Source organism: Corapipo altera, unplaced genomic scaffold, assembly GCF_003945725.1.
Source record: "Corapipo altera isolate COAL_440 unplaced genomic scaffold, ASM394572v1 67, whole genome shotgun sequence".
Taxonomy (NCBI): Eukaryota; Metazoa; Chordata; class Aves; order Passeriformes; family Pipridae; genus Corapipo; species Corapipo altera.
This window is the reverse complement of record NW_020884906.1, coordinates 2,371,179-2,388,162: the sequence shown is the minus strand read 5'-3', so window position 1 is coordinate 2,388,162 and position 16,984 is coordinate 2,371,179. Positions and strand designations below refer to the sequence as shown.

The 16,984-nt window shown below is 43.3% G+C and overlaps 1 protein-coding gene across 3 annotated transcripts in view; it reads right to left on the bottom strand.

Annotated features, from left to right (window-relative positions):
* The window catches only part of GALNT9 (polypeptide N-acetylgalactosaminyltransferase 9), a 135,738-nt gene that overhangs the window by 70,315 nt on the left and 48,439 nt on the right, over nucleotides 1-16,984 (bottom strand). For all 3 annotated transcript variants that reach the window (XM_027652242.1, XM_027652243.1, XM_027652244.1), the window contains one exon: nucleotides 8,313-8,510. In XM_027652242.1, coding sequence (XP_027508043.1) covers nucleotides 8,313-8,510 — 198 coding nt within the window. The remainder of the gene's footprint in view (nucleotides 1-8,312; nucleotides 8,511-16,984) is intronic.

Below are 16,984 nucleotides of genomic sequence, written 5' to 3'. Positions count from 1 at the left end.
GTTTGACAAAACAATTCTTTGCTCCTGGGCCCAATGCATATCCTGACACTGCAGAACAGAGCCCACCCTGTGACAGAACTACCTGGTACCCATGACAAGGTTCATTTGCTGAGGTGCTGCTGTCTATAATGGGCTCTGCTGTGCCACTAGCACTCCTGGTACCACTTCAGCATCTCTCCTTTGCACCTTCTCTCAGTTTGAAAGCCCCTTTCACCTCCCAGATCATTACAAGCCTCTCCTGCAGTGCACACTATCCCTCTCATGTTTTCTCTGCATAATTGAAAAAGGCAGCTGTTGATAGAAACACATTTGATCAGCACTGTTTCTGACAAAGAAGTTGAAATGGTTTAACTCTCACGTTTCACCCTCACAGAGTGAGATGCATTCCCTGGGTGATGAGCTGAAGACAAGATTTAATGGTGGTTACAATGGCAAACATCTGGCTTTCACAGATGTCTCTGCACTGAAGTGGGGCTTCTCAGGAGATCCCTGAACTCATTCCGTCAAAAAGGATGAGGCCAGATGTCAGAGACCCTACAAAGAAACTGCAGCAGGGTCACCACAGCACCCTCAGTGCTTGGACCTCTGCCACACCCAGAGTGCCCCTTCTGTGTGCAAGGAATTCCAGTACTTCTCTCTTTGGTCCTGTCATCTGTGAAGGCTTTCTGTGGAATCAGTCTCGAGTCAGAAGTGGTCTCAAGGCTCTGTGAGAACCGCTCATGGTCCTGGGTACTCCTGGCTGGGCACCTCCATCCTCTGCTGATGCACATCCTTGTACACCAGGATCTTTGCAAGATGGATGGCATATATAAATTCAAGTTATTTGATAAAATCCATCTTCCTCCTTACACTTCCTAGGGCCAAGCCTGGAAACAGACTTGCCTAAAGAGTCTGAGAGCTCTCCTGTACTCAGGACCAGACATATCCTATATACACCTCCAGGTCACACCCTGTATCAATGAAAACCACATTTTAGGCTAACAAGGATTACATTTAGTCTAGAAACAGAAATAAAAGGAGGATGTGACCAAGATAAGGAAATTCAATGCCTTTGCAGTGCCTTTGAGGGAATATTTCAGGTATATTTCTTAAGTTCATGATAAAAAAAGGAAGATGATGGGGGAGGAAACACATCCCACTTTTTTCATTTTCCATTCACACAGGCTTCACTGGATTAAGGCATCACTGCTTTGCAAAACTGAGATGCTAGTCAGGGCTTAGATTCATTCTGTTTTTCACCCTGTCTCCCTCTCAAGTCCTCTGGAGGCAGCTCCTTACAGCAGTAGGATGCTCCCATGAGGATGTATCTCCTCCCTTCCTAATGAGGAATGGTACTGCCAGGCTTTGCAGACTTCTCTCAGGTGCTGGAATCCGTCTCTCTGGGGGATGGATTTTTGCAGCTGTCATCTCTGTCCATTAAAACACTGAGTTGTTAATTGAATGGGGGTGGGAAATACATTTTGGATGCAGCTACATAATCATCACTCACAGTTGAATGCCACTGAGAGCTGCCTCTGCAGCTCCCTCTCTCTCTTCTAGGCTTTATTTCTTCTCATTAGATATATTCAAATATAGACTCCACAAGCCTTCATGGCTTATTCAGAAAAAAAAAATTGGTTTCAAGACTCAGCAACAACAGCAGCAGAAGGACAGAAGGAACCACACCCAGCTTTTCAGAGAACTGTTGAAAATTGTCACTGACAGTGGCTTTTTCTACCTGAATTTGGCCACCTGCAGCCACTGGTCTTCTGCACAGTAGCACAGCTGCAAGCCCAGAAGCTGAACTGAGAAGCCCCTGGTCCTGGCCTGGACACATCCTGACAGTGCACAATACTGAGTTTTCTGCATATTCCATGTTCAATGCTTCCAGCAGAGTCACAAAGAGTTTTTTGGGGGCCTCACCAAGGCCAGGCCCTTCACTGCCCTGTGCTCTGAGTGACCCGGCTGTGAAGGCAGTGTGATGTGACTGTACAGCCCAGTGAGGGGGTAACAGTGCTGTGAGCAGAGGGACCCCGACTCTATTCCCAGCTCTGCCACTCATCTGGTCTCCAGTGAGTCACCTCCCTCTGCCTCTGCTCCTCCATCTGTGAAGCACACTATATAAAACCAGGTAAAAGTCTGAGAATGCTTCAGCAGCCTAAACCCCCAAAACTCACATCTAAAGGCATTTTAAGCACATTTAAGCTTGATAATTTTATACTGGACTGCAGTGTCACATTGACACGTTGCAAACACTTCAAAAAAACCTGCTCCCCAAAAAGTAGGAGACCCTCACTTGGCTGCCAGCACTGGGTTTTCCCAGTATCTGAAATACTCCAGTGTATCCACCACTTTTAGTGCAGTGCAGCAGACTTTCTTTGAAAGCTAGAAATGGATATATGAGCAAAATCAACTACCTTAGCATGTCTTAAGCACTGCTCACCAGCCAAGGGGCAGCACATGAGAAGGTGCATACCCTTAGCACTTCACAGCTTCAGAACACAATATATTAAACATAACAACACCTGCTTCATATAAAGCAACCTTTTCACTTAATCATGCACTTTCTAGCAAAACAGTGACATTTTTAGAAGGAAGGTATCATAAAAGAGCAATTAGAGGTGCACTATTCTTTACCAACACCTCAAAGGTGTTGTGAAACTTAATAGATCTGTGGAATATTCTTTGACACAACTGAGGATGTTTTAAGCATTAATTATAATCAACAGCAGCACTTAAAGGATAATGTGGGGAACACAGCAAAGTGGGTTTTGCAGCTAAAAGCTTAAAACGCAGCATAGAATCATATTGATTCTGCACTGGAGAAAGACACAGCACAGTCAATTCGTGGAAATTACCTGATAGCATGGTCACAGCAAGGGAAATACAAGAGAGACATGACTCTGGGTAATGCCCTGGGGAAAGAGAGGGAGCAGAGAGAGCAGGGCTTTGTGAACTCTCCCTCCTTCCCTCCCTGCCTGTTGCAGCAGACACAGTGCAGGCAGCTGGAGGGCAGAGAGGCCAGTGCCTGCTTTGGGATGAGGCACCACAAACACAGGGCACACTGGCCAGGGATGACACTTGCTGTAGGTCTGAGTCACAACTATTTTGTTTTAGTGAGATCCCCAGGAGCACAGCTCTGTCAGCAAAATCCCAGCAGGTGCCATACCCATTTCTGCACCCAGGTGCATCCCCCTCCTTCCCTTTACAAACAACTAAAGGATCCTGCCTGGGGGCTCTGTCAGGAACAAGCGAAGAAGAAAGGGATAAGCACCAGACTGACATGCTGCACGTGATACAGGAAATCTTCCTCTCCCTTATGCATCCTTCTCCCCTGCCTTAAGGTCAGCATATATATCTATCATCATCATCATCATCATCATGCAATCACATCACATTTGAAACACTTTCCAGAGCATCCAAGTCCAATTTCCAGGACAATTGACAAACGCTTACACATAAATACAGAAATGTAAACATAAATGCAACTATAGATAAATATATAAATATAAATGTACATATACAGGCACGAGGAGAGAGAGAACGAGATTCAAATGACACATCACCCACCATATCTCCGAGTTTTCCACCTCCCCTGGCAGAATGTTTCATTGATTCAGGTTCTTAAGCAGCACCTCACCCCTGGCCTGACAGGTAGGTGGGGAAACCTGCACGGTACCTGCATAAATACTTCTTTTTTCTTACAACTCTTGTCTTTTGCAAGAAGGAGTTACACCAGGCCCTGAGAACAGAACTCAAGGACAGATTTGCTGCTCAGGAGCTAGAGGGAAAAAAAAAATGACAAGCTAATGCTCAGCTAGAAAGGCAGGGCAAATATGGATGTAAAATAACTCTCTGATGACCCATGGAAGTATATTTTTTGGAACAGGCTGGACACGCATCAGAACCTGGACAAATAAAAGAGAAATTGCTCTGTTACAGGCTCCTGTGAACCAGAAACTGAAAAGATGGCCATAATCAAAGCAATAAACAGAGTCCAGTGTTGTTGTTACATGACAGCATGGTTTATCCTGAAAGACTTAACCTTCCTAAGCTCAGGTGCACAGATGGGTTTCTTCCCAGAGCAGCAAAGACCCAACAGGGCTTTACCAGTATTGCTATGGCAGAGCAGCACGGGGCAACCTGCACCTGAGATGGGCACACACACCCCCAGATAAAGGAGGCAGCACAAACCACACCACTGGGGGCACATCCAGCTCTAATTTATACCCGTGAGCAGGACACAAGGCGCTCTCTCGAGTGGCTGAGGCAGCGCGTGTGAGAACATGTTCCTCCTGGTACCAGGCTATGGCATATTAAAGCAGTAAGTGAGAACATATGCAACAATGAAATGCACCACTGCTGCTGGAGGAAGATAAAATGGAGAGCTGTGCAGGGCTTGGCTGAGTGAGGCTGACTAATGACTCTAATGTTAGTGGCTGCTGATCAAGAAATCAAGTGCAGAGCAGTCCATCGTAATCACGGCAGGCGAGGGAAGACGAGTCAGAGCAGAGCTCAGAATACCAGAGTCCTTCCTTGCTGGTCCAAAACCCAGAAAAAAAATCCAGCAGGCATTAAAAACCCCAGCTGGTTTCAGTGCATAGTCAAATTCACTGGAAACCCTCAGAAGTAGGATCCTTTGTCACACAGTTTGTTGCCAGATGATAAGGACGTTTCAGGGCAGCGTGCTCTCAGGAACACAAATGGGAAATGATGTGATGGACACAGCGTGTCAAAATAACAATCCTCATTTAAATCTTCATGTTAGGGGCATCTCACATCTCAAATGTCAAACATGTAAAATGGATTGCCTGCAGAAGCCGATTCAGGGAACATCAATTGTTCTGAAGTTCAGAGTATTAACGTGGGGGAAAAAAAAAGAACCGACTTTAAAGTGTATCTGAAATCTTTACAAAATCTGACACTTTGTTCTTGCTATTTCTTTACCTTTGTTAGCACTTCAAGGCCACATCCCCATTGTCATTTAGACCACAAGAGCTGCTGTGACATTTTATGGTGCACACTTGACATGACTGCCTACACAGTGCCCCACTGGCATGAGGGACAGTTCCTGCTCCTTCCCAGCAAGGCTCTGTGTAGGATCACACCACTGTCAGCATTCAAGAAATCAGAGGATCAGGCTTCAAACAGAAAAAATGTTAGAAAAGGAACTAAGCACATCTGTTATGTATACCCAGAAGAAAACAGGAATCGGACCCTGCTTTCTAAATGTCTCACCCAATTCTGCAGATCGATGATATTTATTCATACAATGCAAACATGAGAAATGCCAGGGCTCTGATCCTCACTGATACCAGAGAACATGTGTTTCTTAACACTGAAAATCTTTAATCCCTTTGGAGATCTGGCAGGAAACACTCAGCTACACCAACCACAAAACCGGTCCCGGAGTTATTTGTTACAAGCCTTTTCTTTTACAAAACACACAGAGAGGCACAAACCAAACCCACTATTTGCTGAAGAGAGTGTCAAAGGAAGCCTTAAGAGGAACAGTGAGGACTAAATGAACTTGCAGTTTTCATGCTGATGAACAGTCCTGCAATCTTATGAAGCACTGAACAGACACATGGATCCAAACACCATCAATGTGGATCTGTTTGCATGTCTTGGAAAGTGGACTAAAACAGAAATCATTTCTTCAGTACGTGGTCTGGAAAGCTGGTTACAAAACCAAAATCTGTACCAAAGCAACAGAGATTTTGAAAACTAACTTTGTCTTCCTTTTGAAAATATACTTTAAATACTCTAAGCTACTAAGTTCCCATCATGGGTGCTTTCAAATTTCAATCCTAAGCATACAGGCTTCCTGATTCTTTCCATCAATAGCACTCACACGTTCACTCTTCCCATTACCACAATTACACTGGCATATCACTGAAAAGCCACAAAATTGCACTGTATTTCTCCAGGCAGGAATAACACAACAGCCAAATGCTCTAGCAAATCCACCCAGGTGCTACTGCTTCAGAGCCCCATCAGCAAGCAGAGCAGCGTGCTGTGAGGTGGATGCTCTGCTCCCCTGGATCACTGACTCCAAAGCACATGTACCCAGGGAGACATATACGTGTTCACGGGTTGATGTTGATGCCTCTGCATTTCAGGGCATGGAATTCTTAATTTCCAGGGGAGATGCTCAGGCAATCACAACGTGTCAGTGCTCCTGGTATTTGTCAGCAAGGGTTGGGTGCTCCCCTCCTTGTGCTGTTGTCTCATCTGTCCCTGGGCAGTTTATGCACTGTTGAATTGGAGGGTTTGTTCACTTGGGTCCAGAATAAAATCTCTGCTCTTGTGAGCCAGCTACTTATGTGCATCAGATCTCAACACTACTCAGTTTGGACCTTGTTCACTTCTGTGACACTGTGTCAGCACTCAGTGTCAGCATGACAGCAGCAAGAGCCGGAACACAAAGTCCATGGCACATCATGCCCTGTATTGCTGAAAAAACCCCCTCTTATCCCAGCATTACAGGGATGAGATTCCTCATCCTCTATTAAAAAGATCTGCAGTTGGATTTCCAGAAGTGTTTTGCAGAGGCAGCTTCCACGCCTTAGGGAGTGCATGACCTACCAGCACTGAAATAATGTCCAAGATCTTGCTGAGATTTAACCTCTTAGTTCAGTCTTATCTGGTACTTGATCATTGTCTCCAGAACAGAAGATACTCAAATACTGGAGTAATCCATGTGAAAATTAATACAGTACAGATGAACACAGATTTCCTGCGTAAACTGGAAGTCATGAAGTGTGCAAAACCTTTCAGGATTGGAAGACTGAAACCCTGTTTTCAGGAATGAAACCTTTGGCTGATTAACTTTCATTCATCAATAAGCTGTTTCTCAGGGCTGAGTGAAACATGTACAAAACACCTGCACTTTTAAAACAATGTGAGGCAAGCAGGGCATGTTATCCAGGAAAACTGATTTCCTAAGTAATTTCTTTCCTGCTTATTGAAGTTTCAAGCCAAGCAAAGGGTCAGTGATGATGGACTGTGCTGTCCTCCAGTAAATAAGGTTAATGTTACTGTATAGCTCTGTTTTGCACTCACAGAGCATGAGAATGAACCTAAGTACAGCTTGCTCAAAGACAGACTGAAATATTACTCTGCATGAGGGGCAGATCCTGTGAGGTGGCTCCATCCAACTGATCCCCTGGAAATGTGATCAGTTTGTCTGTCTTTTCACTTCCAAAGGATCATGTGGATCTTTTCAGATGGGTATGTTGTTAGAAGGGTTTGGATGAACTTGTCAGGACCTGACAACTCAAGCTTTACACTGGAAGGGAAAGTACATCAGCTTCTCTGCCAAAGCCCACACTGGGACCATACACTGGAGTTTTAGCTTACTTTAGTTTGGAGGTGATATACATGAAAATGAAGACTCTAAAGTGGTAAGGTGTGTCCTTCCCAAGAAATCTTAAAAAATAGGGTAGAGCAATCTGGGGTTTTTTGCATATCTGGGCTTCATATTTTTTAGCATTTATTTCAACAGTTCCTAACAATAGTACCCTTAACCAAGTACAGAACATCTCAGAGGAGCTGTTAAGATGAGAGGAGGAGATGAAGGGCTGGGAGATGTGAATTTTCAAACGAAGGGGAAAGAAAGCCCTTTTCACACAGGTTCCTATTTTCCCACTGTAACAATTCTCAAAAACACCTTCACAATTCCTGTAACAGCATCTCCTTAGAAAATTCTATTTCTGTAATGTAACATGCTCTCTTATAGAGGAAAATAAAATGACACACCGACTACAAGGTCTGGGTTCATTTTAAAATTCAACCAGCACGAAAACTCAGAACATGTGTGCATAGTTCCCAAAAAAATAAAGAGAAGCTCAACTCTTGAACAAAGCAAGGCTAGCACAGCTCCTGCTGGTGCTCATGGGAAGCTCTGGTTTGGGCTGATGGCCAAGACTGCTGCCCAGGGACCAGAAGTGAAACCAGTCTCTTTGTAATCATATACACACCACCTTTGTTTGTCATAAACACAAAGGTTTCACTGGCTTAATACCCATGCCAGAGTCCACTGGAAAACAAAAGCTTAGATGAAAAAGATCCTGCTATCCTCCTAAGGGCCACAATATGAACTTGAAGCCCACACTCACAGCTAGAGCACATGCCCTCCTGTGCACACTGTAGTGCAGCTCTGAGAGGCAACACACACTCCCCCAGCTTTGCAGAGCCATCTGTTCTCTCCAGCCTCCTTTCACCATCCCTGCCCAAAGCCTTTAGCCTTGCTTTCCACTTCAACTCCCTCTGGCAGACAGCTGGGATGGAAACATCGCCAGTCCCGAGGTGACAGCACACGGGAGATTTACCTGATGGGAGCTGACTCATCCCCTTTATCGAGCCAGTCCTGGGGTGGGATTATGTACATGCACCAGAGCCCCCAGTTGTAGCCGTGGGCGGCGTTGGCGTATTGCTGCACTTCAAACGTGTTGTACTTGATGTTGTCGATGGCCGGCAGGATGATCCGCTTCCGATCCTCTTTGATCCGGGTAAGGGCAGGTTCCACCCTGGGAGCAACAAAAACAGCGACATGTTTTACAGGTTTTACAGCCACCCAGAAATCCCAGGTCCTGCCTGGTAGGCTGATAAAACCAGGTTCTCTAACACTGCAAGCATTAACCCAGTCAGATGTCAGCACAGAGCTGCCCCTGGGACCGAACCCACATCGCTGTCACATGCTGACGGGGTGGGGGGACACTTCACACAGCAACTGCACTGGAATTATTACCTTTAGGAACCTACACCAGAGTTAAACAACACAAAACCTGACCAAACACCTCTTCTGAGGCCTGGAGGCTGTTAATTCATCTTGCAATGCACAAGTGTTGAGAGACACCATCACCACGAGCAGTTAAATGGCCTCACTGGCTACACCACCGGGGCTCCTGCTGGCCATTAAACACCAGCTCTTGCTGACATGGCCTGAAGAACTAAACACACACCAGGGGCTGCAAGAATCTGAAGGTGACTCAAAGGTTTTAATCTTGTTTCCTAAGGACTGACCCCACGGGATCTAGTTTGAATGACAAGTGTGGCTGCCTTACTCCTTCTAAAACCTCTTTGGCGATGAGAAGATTTCAATTGCCAGATGGTGCAAAAGCAGTGAACTGCAGGAAATGTTCCATCATTTCAAAAGGCTTTAAAACATCAATGTGCTTTCAACAGAAGCTACATCCCAAAAGGAAAGTAAAAAGCTTCAGTGCAAACACTCATTTCTGACCAAGGTAGTCTGAAGTCGCTATGAATTTACAGAGAAAGTGATCCAAAGAGGTAGCAGACTTACATAAGGGTGGAAATCACTCCTCAAAGTAGTATTAGAAACAGCCACTGGTTCAGTCCTTTGTAACTTTGTTTCCCCTTGAAACAAGCTTTGAAGATTTTGCAGAGCTCTCACATGTATCTTTAAGGGAATGGTGGTTTGCTGCGATTCACAAAGGTAGTGGGATTTGAACACTGATCTTTTCTCATTTTTCTTTTGCTGTTGGTTAAAAGGCAATTGTTCCTTCATGGTTTCAAGTTTGTTATTTTATATATTGTTTGTTATATTTAGTTTGTTACCATGAATTTTCTTGTGCAGGCCAACAGAAAGGGAAAAGCTATAAACTTAATTCAAACTGCATTTTCAGTCTTCACTACCTCCATCTGAACTATCATAAATTTTCTGGTCTGTTCTGTAAGAAGACAGAAATTTCTCTGTAATTGAATACAGCCAAAATATTTGTCATTTTTTACACAGTCTCCCTATTGCTTACATGAGGTTGTGTACTGCTTGCCTTCTCTTCTTTTTACTGCTCCTACATGAGTAAAAATAGACATAGATTCAGTGAAACCCTGGAGTATTGATGATGAGCTGCTTACTGCAAATAAACCATCACAAAACAGAGCATAACTGACAAAAAGACAAGGTGTCACAGCATTGCATTTGGAGAGAAGAGCAAGAGACTTAAACTAGCTTAATTTGGATTCCTCCAGAAAACTGACATTTGAATTTATCAGCTGGATGCCAATAACACAGAGAATGGAAGTTTTAATAAAAAGGATGATCACAAGCACGGTGGGAAAAAAAGAATGACATTGCAAGTCACAGAGATTTCCTCTGGCCAGGAAGGTTATAAAAGAGATGTTCATCTCCTATTCAACACATATTGTTTCATTACTCTCCTTGATTTATTCTGGGAATAAATCAATGGATCCCTCATGACTGGAATGGCCTGAGGTCACCCTTACTACTGCTCACCACCTGCAATTTTAGGTGCAGTACTTATATTGTCAAAGCCCAAGGTCCTGTGAGGGACCAAAAACCTCCACAGAAGCATGAAAGCTCAGCAGCCTAAAGGAGGACAGTGATTTCAGCTCTATTTTTGGCAACACTTTTTTTCCCCTTTTTTTCTTTTTTTTTTTTTGCATGACATTTAAAGAGCTGTACCCCAGACTCAAAGATTTTTTTTTTTCTTTCTGTGAGAGAAACAAGAAAAAAATGAGAGACTCAGGACAGTGCAGCACATGATGAAGACTCTCAATTCATGTGGTCTTTGGGCTACACTTGGGCACCTCCATAAAGAGCCAATGTGACCTTCCAAATCAGGATAAGCCACTTCTGTTGTCAATATGAGATTATATTTATGAGATTAAGTGTTTTAAAAAACAGTGGGTGGACAGCAGAAAAACTCTTGCAAATCCAACAAAGCAGGGACTAATGCAGAAAAGCTGATTCTGCTCAGTTCTTTCCATCATGTTATCTGTGTTATCACCTTAGAGGCAGCAGAAGAAAACACAGGACAGTGGACACCTCAGCCAGACACTCCCATCACAAATCCAGTGCCCTCAACTCCCTTCTGACCTCTACAACAAAGGCTTTCACAAAATACCAAACAACAGGTACAGGTGTCACTAATGACAGACCACTAATTGTTTGACTGGAAGAAGAATCCTCCTCTTCAAGGTTTTAAAGTAAAAAAATTACCTTGGTGTAGATCACCCTCCATTCAAAGTACCTGGAGCAGGACCCTGGTTACAGAATAAGACTGTTTAACTTAAAACATCACACTTAAAACTATCCTGGAGGTTCCAAATTCCTTCTACATTTCCTCCTTATTTTGCTTATTTTTCAAGTATTTTACTTTATAGGGTAGACTGAGATTGTGTAATGGAAAAGCTAAAAGGAGACAAGGAATTCTCCTCCCTTAATGTCAGATGTCTGCAAAGGACCCCCCACATCCAAGGTAACTGCCTCAGACTTTCATTCTCAGCAGAGGGAGAGGGAGGCTGGCACTTTTACAGTCAGATGCTTCTCATAATAATGCAGACACTGAAACTAGGTGAGATTAATAATGTTGAATTATTTTGAATAAAAAGGGAATTTAGCCTGCTACTTTGCAAGACAGCTTAAAATTGGACTGCTGAAGTGTATCCCACATAATGGTTAGAGAAAGAATGTGAAGAAAATATTTGACAGTCACTCTGATTTTCAGCCCTTAATCATATCTGTGATTGTGTTAATCCACTACTTGAGTCCTGGCAATGCTAATGTGGGTCCTTGCTTTCTTCATTACACAAAGAACAATCCATTCCCAGCTCTGGGGCTGCTCTCACACCAGCCAGCACCAAACTACTCCTGTCACTCTACAGTTGACTAATTTCTGTGTTTTTTCAGTTGTATAACTCACATTTATTACCACCTGACACGGTGTTTTGCATCTGAATGGCACAAGGAGGGATCTCTGGAGCATAACGCAACAGTTGGGTCAAAACACACGAAGAAATTCCATTAATCCCTATCAATCTGTTAATGTGAAATCCTAGATTTTGAACTTCCATGAAATCTGAGGCATCTATAAGCTGTCCATGTGATCAAAGTTCTGCTTCTGTCCCCTGCACTCCAGAAATGTAAATGTTCAAGATATTACTTCTTCAATACCTCTGCCCTCGAGTTATGCCATGCCAAGGGCATGGAGTGAATTGGGATGAAAGCAACTGCTGCAACTTCCTTTTCTAAAGCTCCCATCTCATCCATGGAGGTGATTTTCTACCTCTGTTGGTATCCACATGTGTGGAAATGATATCCCGGTGGGTATTAGGAACAGGAAAGGTTCAGTATGTGGACAGACTGCACAGCTATCTGACTCCCCAAATATGTTCATATCCACAAGAAAGCAGGCTCTGAGTCACAGATGGAAAGAGAAAATCCAGGATAGAACTGTCCTCTGTTCTGAACCCTGGCTTTGTCTAATTGCTTCAGGTTTTTGAAAGGGTTATGACTAAATCTTTCCTACTAATTTCTAGGGGTTTTCTCCCCTAATTTTAAACTGCTACATTATTATGCAGATTTACCCACCCTCTTTACAGACACCAGCATTCTTTCTCTGGTTTTTTTTTCCCCCTTGTCTTGTTTTTTTTCCACTGTGCACCTGCAGAAGTCAGATGCTTCTGGCAGCTCACAGGACTGAAAGGACAGAGGGGAAGGGGTTGCTGAAGTCCAGGTATGTTCTACATGCTGTGCTGATGAGCTGCAATATGTTGTTTGAGTGTTTTCTTTCCACGTGGTCACCACTGGCAGTGAGGCAGGATTGCAGGATTCAGCCCTGCCTGATCAGGTACATAAGCCAGATGTGAATTTTGAGATTCATCTCTGTTTTTCACAGATGCAAAAATATTGGGTTCCTACCTTGTATCTGAGCCAACGTGCTTTATGGGCACAGAGTAGCACAAATTGTTAACAAGTTATTTACTGGAGCAAGAGCAAAAGTTCTCCCAGGCATATTCATAGACATGATGGATTTCAGGAAACTAAATATAATCAAAAGATTCAGCTTTAAAGGTAATGCTTCACAGCAGCCTAATAATTTTTTCACCTAATAAAACCCAAGCAGACAATTTGGACTGGAATTTGAGTGACATATGAAGATCCTCCCTTCCATCCTCTCTTAAAATATATATTTCTCAGTGTCCTCCTCTCACTCTGAATAGATTGCTGATGAACGGATAAAGCCAGAAGAGAAAGGACAGTAAATTTAGTTCTCCTATGGACCCCACTGGGCTACAGGGTGTTTCCACTTGGGTTTTCTTTCTCTGAAGCAGTTCCAGCAATACAGGAACATAGTGCTGAAGCCTCTTTCCCAGGACTCATCCCTGTGATAGACAGAGCTTAGCTGGAACTCCACGAAGCAACATCACTTTTCCAGGATTTTGGTGGGCTTCCCAAAGGCACCAGGACAGGCTGGGCACAACGTCCACAGCAGGTGCCTTGGTGAGTGATTCCTCTTTGCAGAAGTTCTCTTGGGGGATTTGTGGAAGGGATCTCTGATCAGGAGCAAACTCACAACAAAATGATGTGTTGATTTGTCAGAGTGTGTTGAGCATATCACCAAACAAACAGCATGTGCATTTAATGCTTTTGCCTACCAGTTGAAAGATTCCTGCATGAACACTGGATTTTCCAAGGTGTTGGACACCCATGATGACTTTATTGGGAGTTCCAGCAATGCCAGAACTGTGGACCTCAAGGACTAAGTGCTCCCAGGATAAACACTGGAGGCAAAAAAGAGGTAAAAGGCAGAATTTAACCCAGAGTACAGAATAAGCCTATAAGAAGACTGAGAGCAAAGGCAGGGGCCAAACTGTGATAACACAGGTTTCTCTAATCCCCTTGTAAGTCTATCTCTGAACATATATGCATTCTGTATTTAACATTGGGTTGATTCAGAGCAGCTCAAACCCCATGGGAAAGTACAGCAAACAAAAACCATGTGCTGCCTCACATCCTTATCAGATTGCTGGAGAATTCATGCCATGGGGAAGTCTGATTTTCCACAATGCTAGAAAGAACAGCTTCTTCCAGAAAAAAACCCCAACAGATAAAAAGAAGTTAGTTATGAGCTCCTCGGCGCACATGATTATATAATTCACCTTTTAAAATATGTAAAAACACCTGCTGACTTCAAGCAGACTTTTAAAAAGGTACAACATAGGAATAAATGCGCCCAATCCAAGGGAAACCACAGGACTGCTGCAGGCCAGAGAGCTGCCCAACTCTGCTACTTCAATAGCCTTCACAACTTCAGGGATGCTTTGCTAACATGCAGCATCTGAGAAGCAAAGCCCACTCTCCAGTTCTTAATTAGAATGATTGTACAAGGCATTTGTCAGTAAATTCCTCACTGCCGACCAAATGCCACTTTTTCTAAAGTGGTTCAAAAGTAAATCCTTTCCTAAATGACTGGAATTGCATTGGGAAATGTCTCTCAAATTATGCCCTATTCCAAGTGGGTACACAAATACCCTAATCTTTGGGTTCTTTTGAGATAAGCATGTATTTTTTTTTTCCTCTCCACAGCCACTACGTTAATTTTTACTCCAATGAAAAACGAAGAATGGACATTAAAAAAAAAATTTATTTTTTCAGCTTTCACAAATCAGAATTTCTTTTTCTTGCAAGCATTTAAGGAAGAGTCCTTACAAGACAGAAATGAAAGACAACATGGTCTCATCTGCTCGATTTTATGGCTCAGTGGGTTTAACACTGTATTTTACTCTGGCTCTACCACTGTCAGATACCATGAAGTGTAAACTTAAAACAGGAATGTAAGAAAAAAAAAAAAGCTGTGTAAACTGAAAGCTTATTTTGCATGATTTTATACGCTACCTCACATTTCACTGACAATACACATTTATCAGATGCAGACAAGCAGATCTACTGACACACATAATTCTTCACTGAGGCCATCTGAGGAATATTTAATGCAGAATGCCTTTCCTGTAAATAAGCGTTCAGAGAACTGAAAAAGAAATAAATTTCATACTCCCTTCCTGGGTCTCTAAGAGAAAAGAGAGGAATTCCCCACCTGCTGTCCCTGACATCTCTATCAGCGTTCCCGTGTGCCCAGGGAAGTTTCAGACCTGCAGCCCCCAGCCAGGTGCAGAGTTAAAGATCAGCTCTTTGGCTGCCAAATCTCAACAGCTCTTTTCTGCACCACTGAAAAGCAACGAGGATGCTCCAATGAGCACTCTAGGTCATTGAGGCAGATGAATAGTTGAAGCTGCTTTTTTGGTATGTCCTCTCAATGGAGGCTGGCACTGTCCCATGGAGCTGAAGGGCCCACATGGCTTATGTTCACACTTCCCTCTCCACTCACATGATGCTAGTTCAATTTTTCTATCTAAAACATGTATTCCATCAAGTTACCAAATTGATCCAAAGGCTGTGGATGAGAAAAAACCTCCCTTAGTAAACACTTGTCCTTTCCTCTGCATAAATAAAACATCCCAGGTCAACCCTGGCATGGTAGCAGGGATGCTGCAATGAACCATGTCCTCACCTTCACCACTTCTCTCACTAGAAAAAAAGAACCACCTGGACCTTACCAGGTCCCCAAAGACCCAACTGAGTTTGAACAGGGGGGACAGGGAGTCTACCTGCTGACAGAGATTGGCTTCCAGCTCATTGCATGAAAATGTTACAAGGGAGCTCTCAGGGGGACAAAGACCTTGTGGCTGAGCTCCACAAAAGCATAACCATGTCTCTGTTACAGAGCACTTGGGATAACCAAAGTTAGAAGATCAGGAGGAAATCAACTTCCTTTTTCCTTTACATACCGTTTCAGGAGTCCACTGCTCACAGCCACTGCAGCAAATTGCACTGCATCTCACAGGATAGAGCAGCACATGCAAAGTATCATCTACAGACCCAGGGATCTTGATCTTTAGTTCTCCGTAGTTCATTAAAACACCAGTTTTCTGTATTTTTAAAACACTGCCAACTTCGGGCATAATCCATAATGATGGGATCTGTATGACACAACCTGATGGATACTCAGCTTATATTTCAGGTTCTCTTCTCGTGTCAGGCTGACTCTGTCTCTCTGTTATATTGAAATCTTTTGATTAAATCCTCTTACTTCACTCCTTCCTTATTGGTACTCCCCCTTTGTCTGGCAAAATTTTAATTACCATGGTACTGCATAACTCCACTCGGTGCTCTGATATTACCTCAGTGATAGGAGCAAAAGCAATTCCTAAGACAGAATGTAACTATAATACTCTATCATTATGTCTTCTTTTATGGCTCCTAGCACCCTCTTTATGGCTGCTAATATATTGTGGTTTCTGCCTTTCACTTACTGATTTCTGCTCTCCTTCACTCAATGTGTCCTTTTTCTCACACAGAGAATTAACACCCTATCTCTGCTATCTCTCTTTCCTGCTCCCAGACACAGTGTAGGGAAGTTCTCTTCTCCTCCTCCTGCTATTCTTTCCCATCTCTCAAAGACAGGAGTCTACACAATGCTCTACATGTTCTGCAACACAATCAGCATCCAGGATGTGATGGTCTGCACTCAGGGTTACTGTGGCTTAGCACACAGTGGGGGGAACTAATACAAAAGTCAGGGCAGGAATGCTGAAATCTTCAGAGGACTGAAGGGAAACTGAGCTATACCAGCTTAAATATACCCTCAGAAAGGAAAGTACAGGAGCTTTTCATACCCACTGCTTCTGCTGGGTTGCTGACTCCTGTTAAGTAACCATTAAAACCAGACCTGGTTCTACTGCAGGAGAGGTAGAATTTTACACATGAACTGTACAAATACATTATCACGTAATTTTAGCTTAAAATTCCATTTGAGAATTAATGGCAATGGCCTCCCTTTCAGGCAGTCCTCTCCTCTTTCACTCTCACAGCAGCAGTATTGGCTCACACTGTCAAAAGCTGTAAGGGGAACAGGTCAGTCAAAAATCACTGCTCTGCAATAACATATTTCTACACCTGAGAAGCCAAAAAGCAGCAATTAAGCACAGCAAAATAAATAATTCAATGGCTAATTTGACCTGCCAGGTTGCAGAGTGTTTTTTTATATCCTACCAGATTGTATTTTAGTTTAGAAGAAGTGTCCCTGGAGAGCAATGCTGTGAGAGCCCATAAAATGCTACAGTGAGAAATAAGGCCAAAATTCATTGTAAATGGCTCACTATTGTTAAAAGAAGTTTT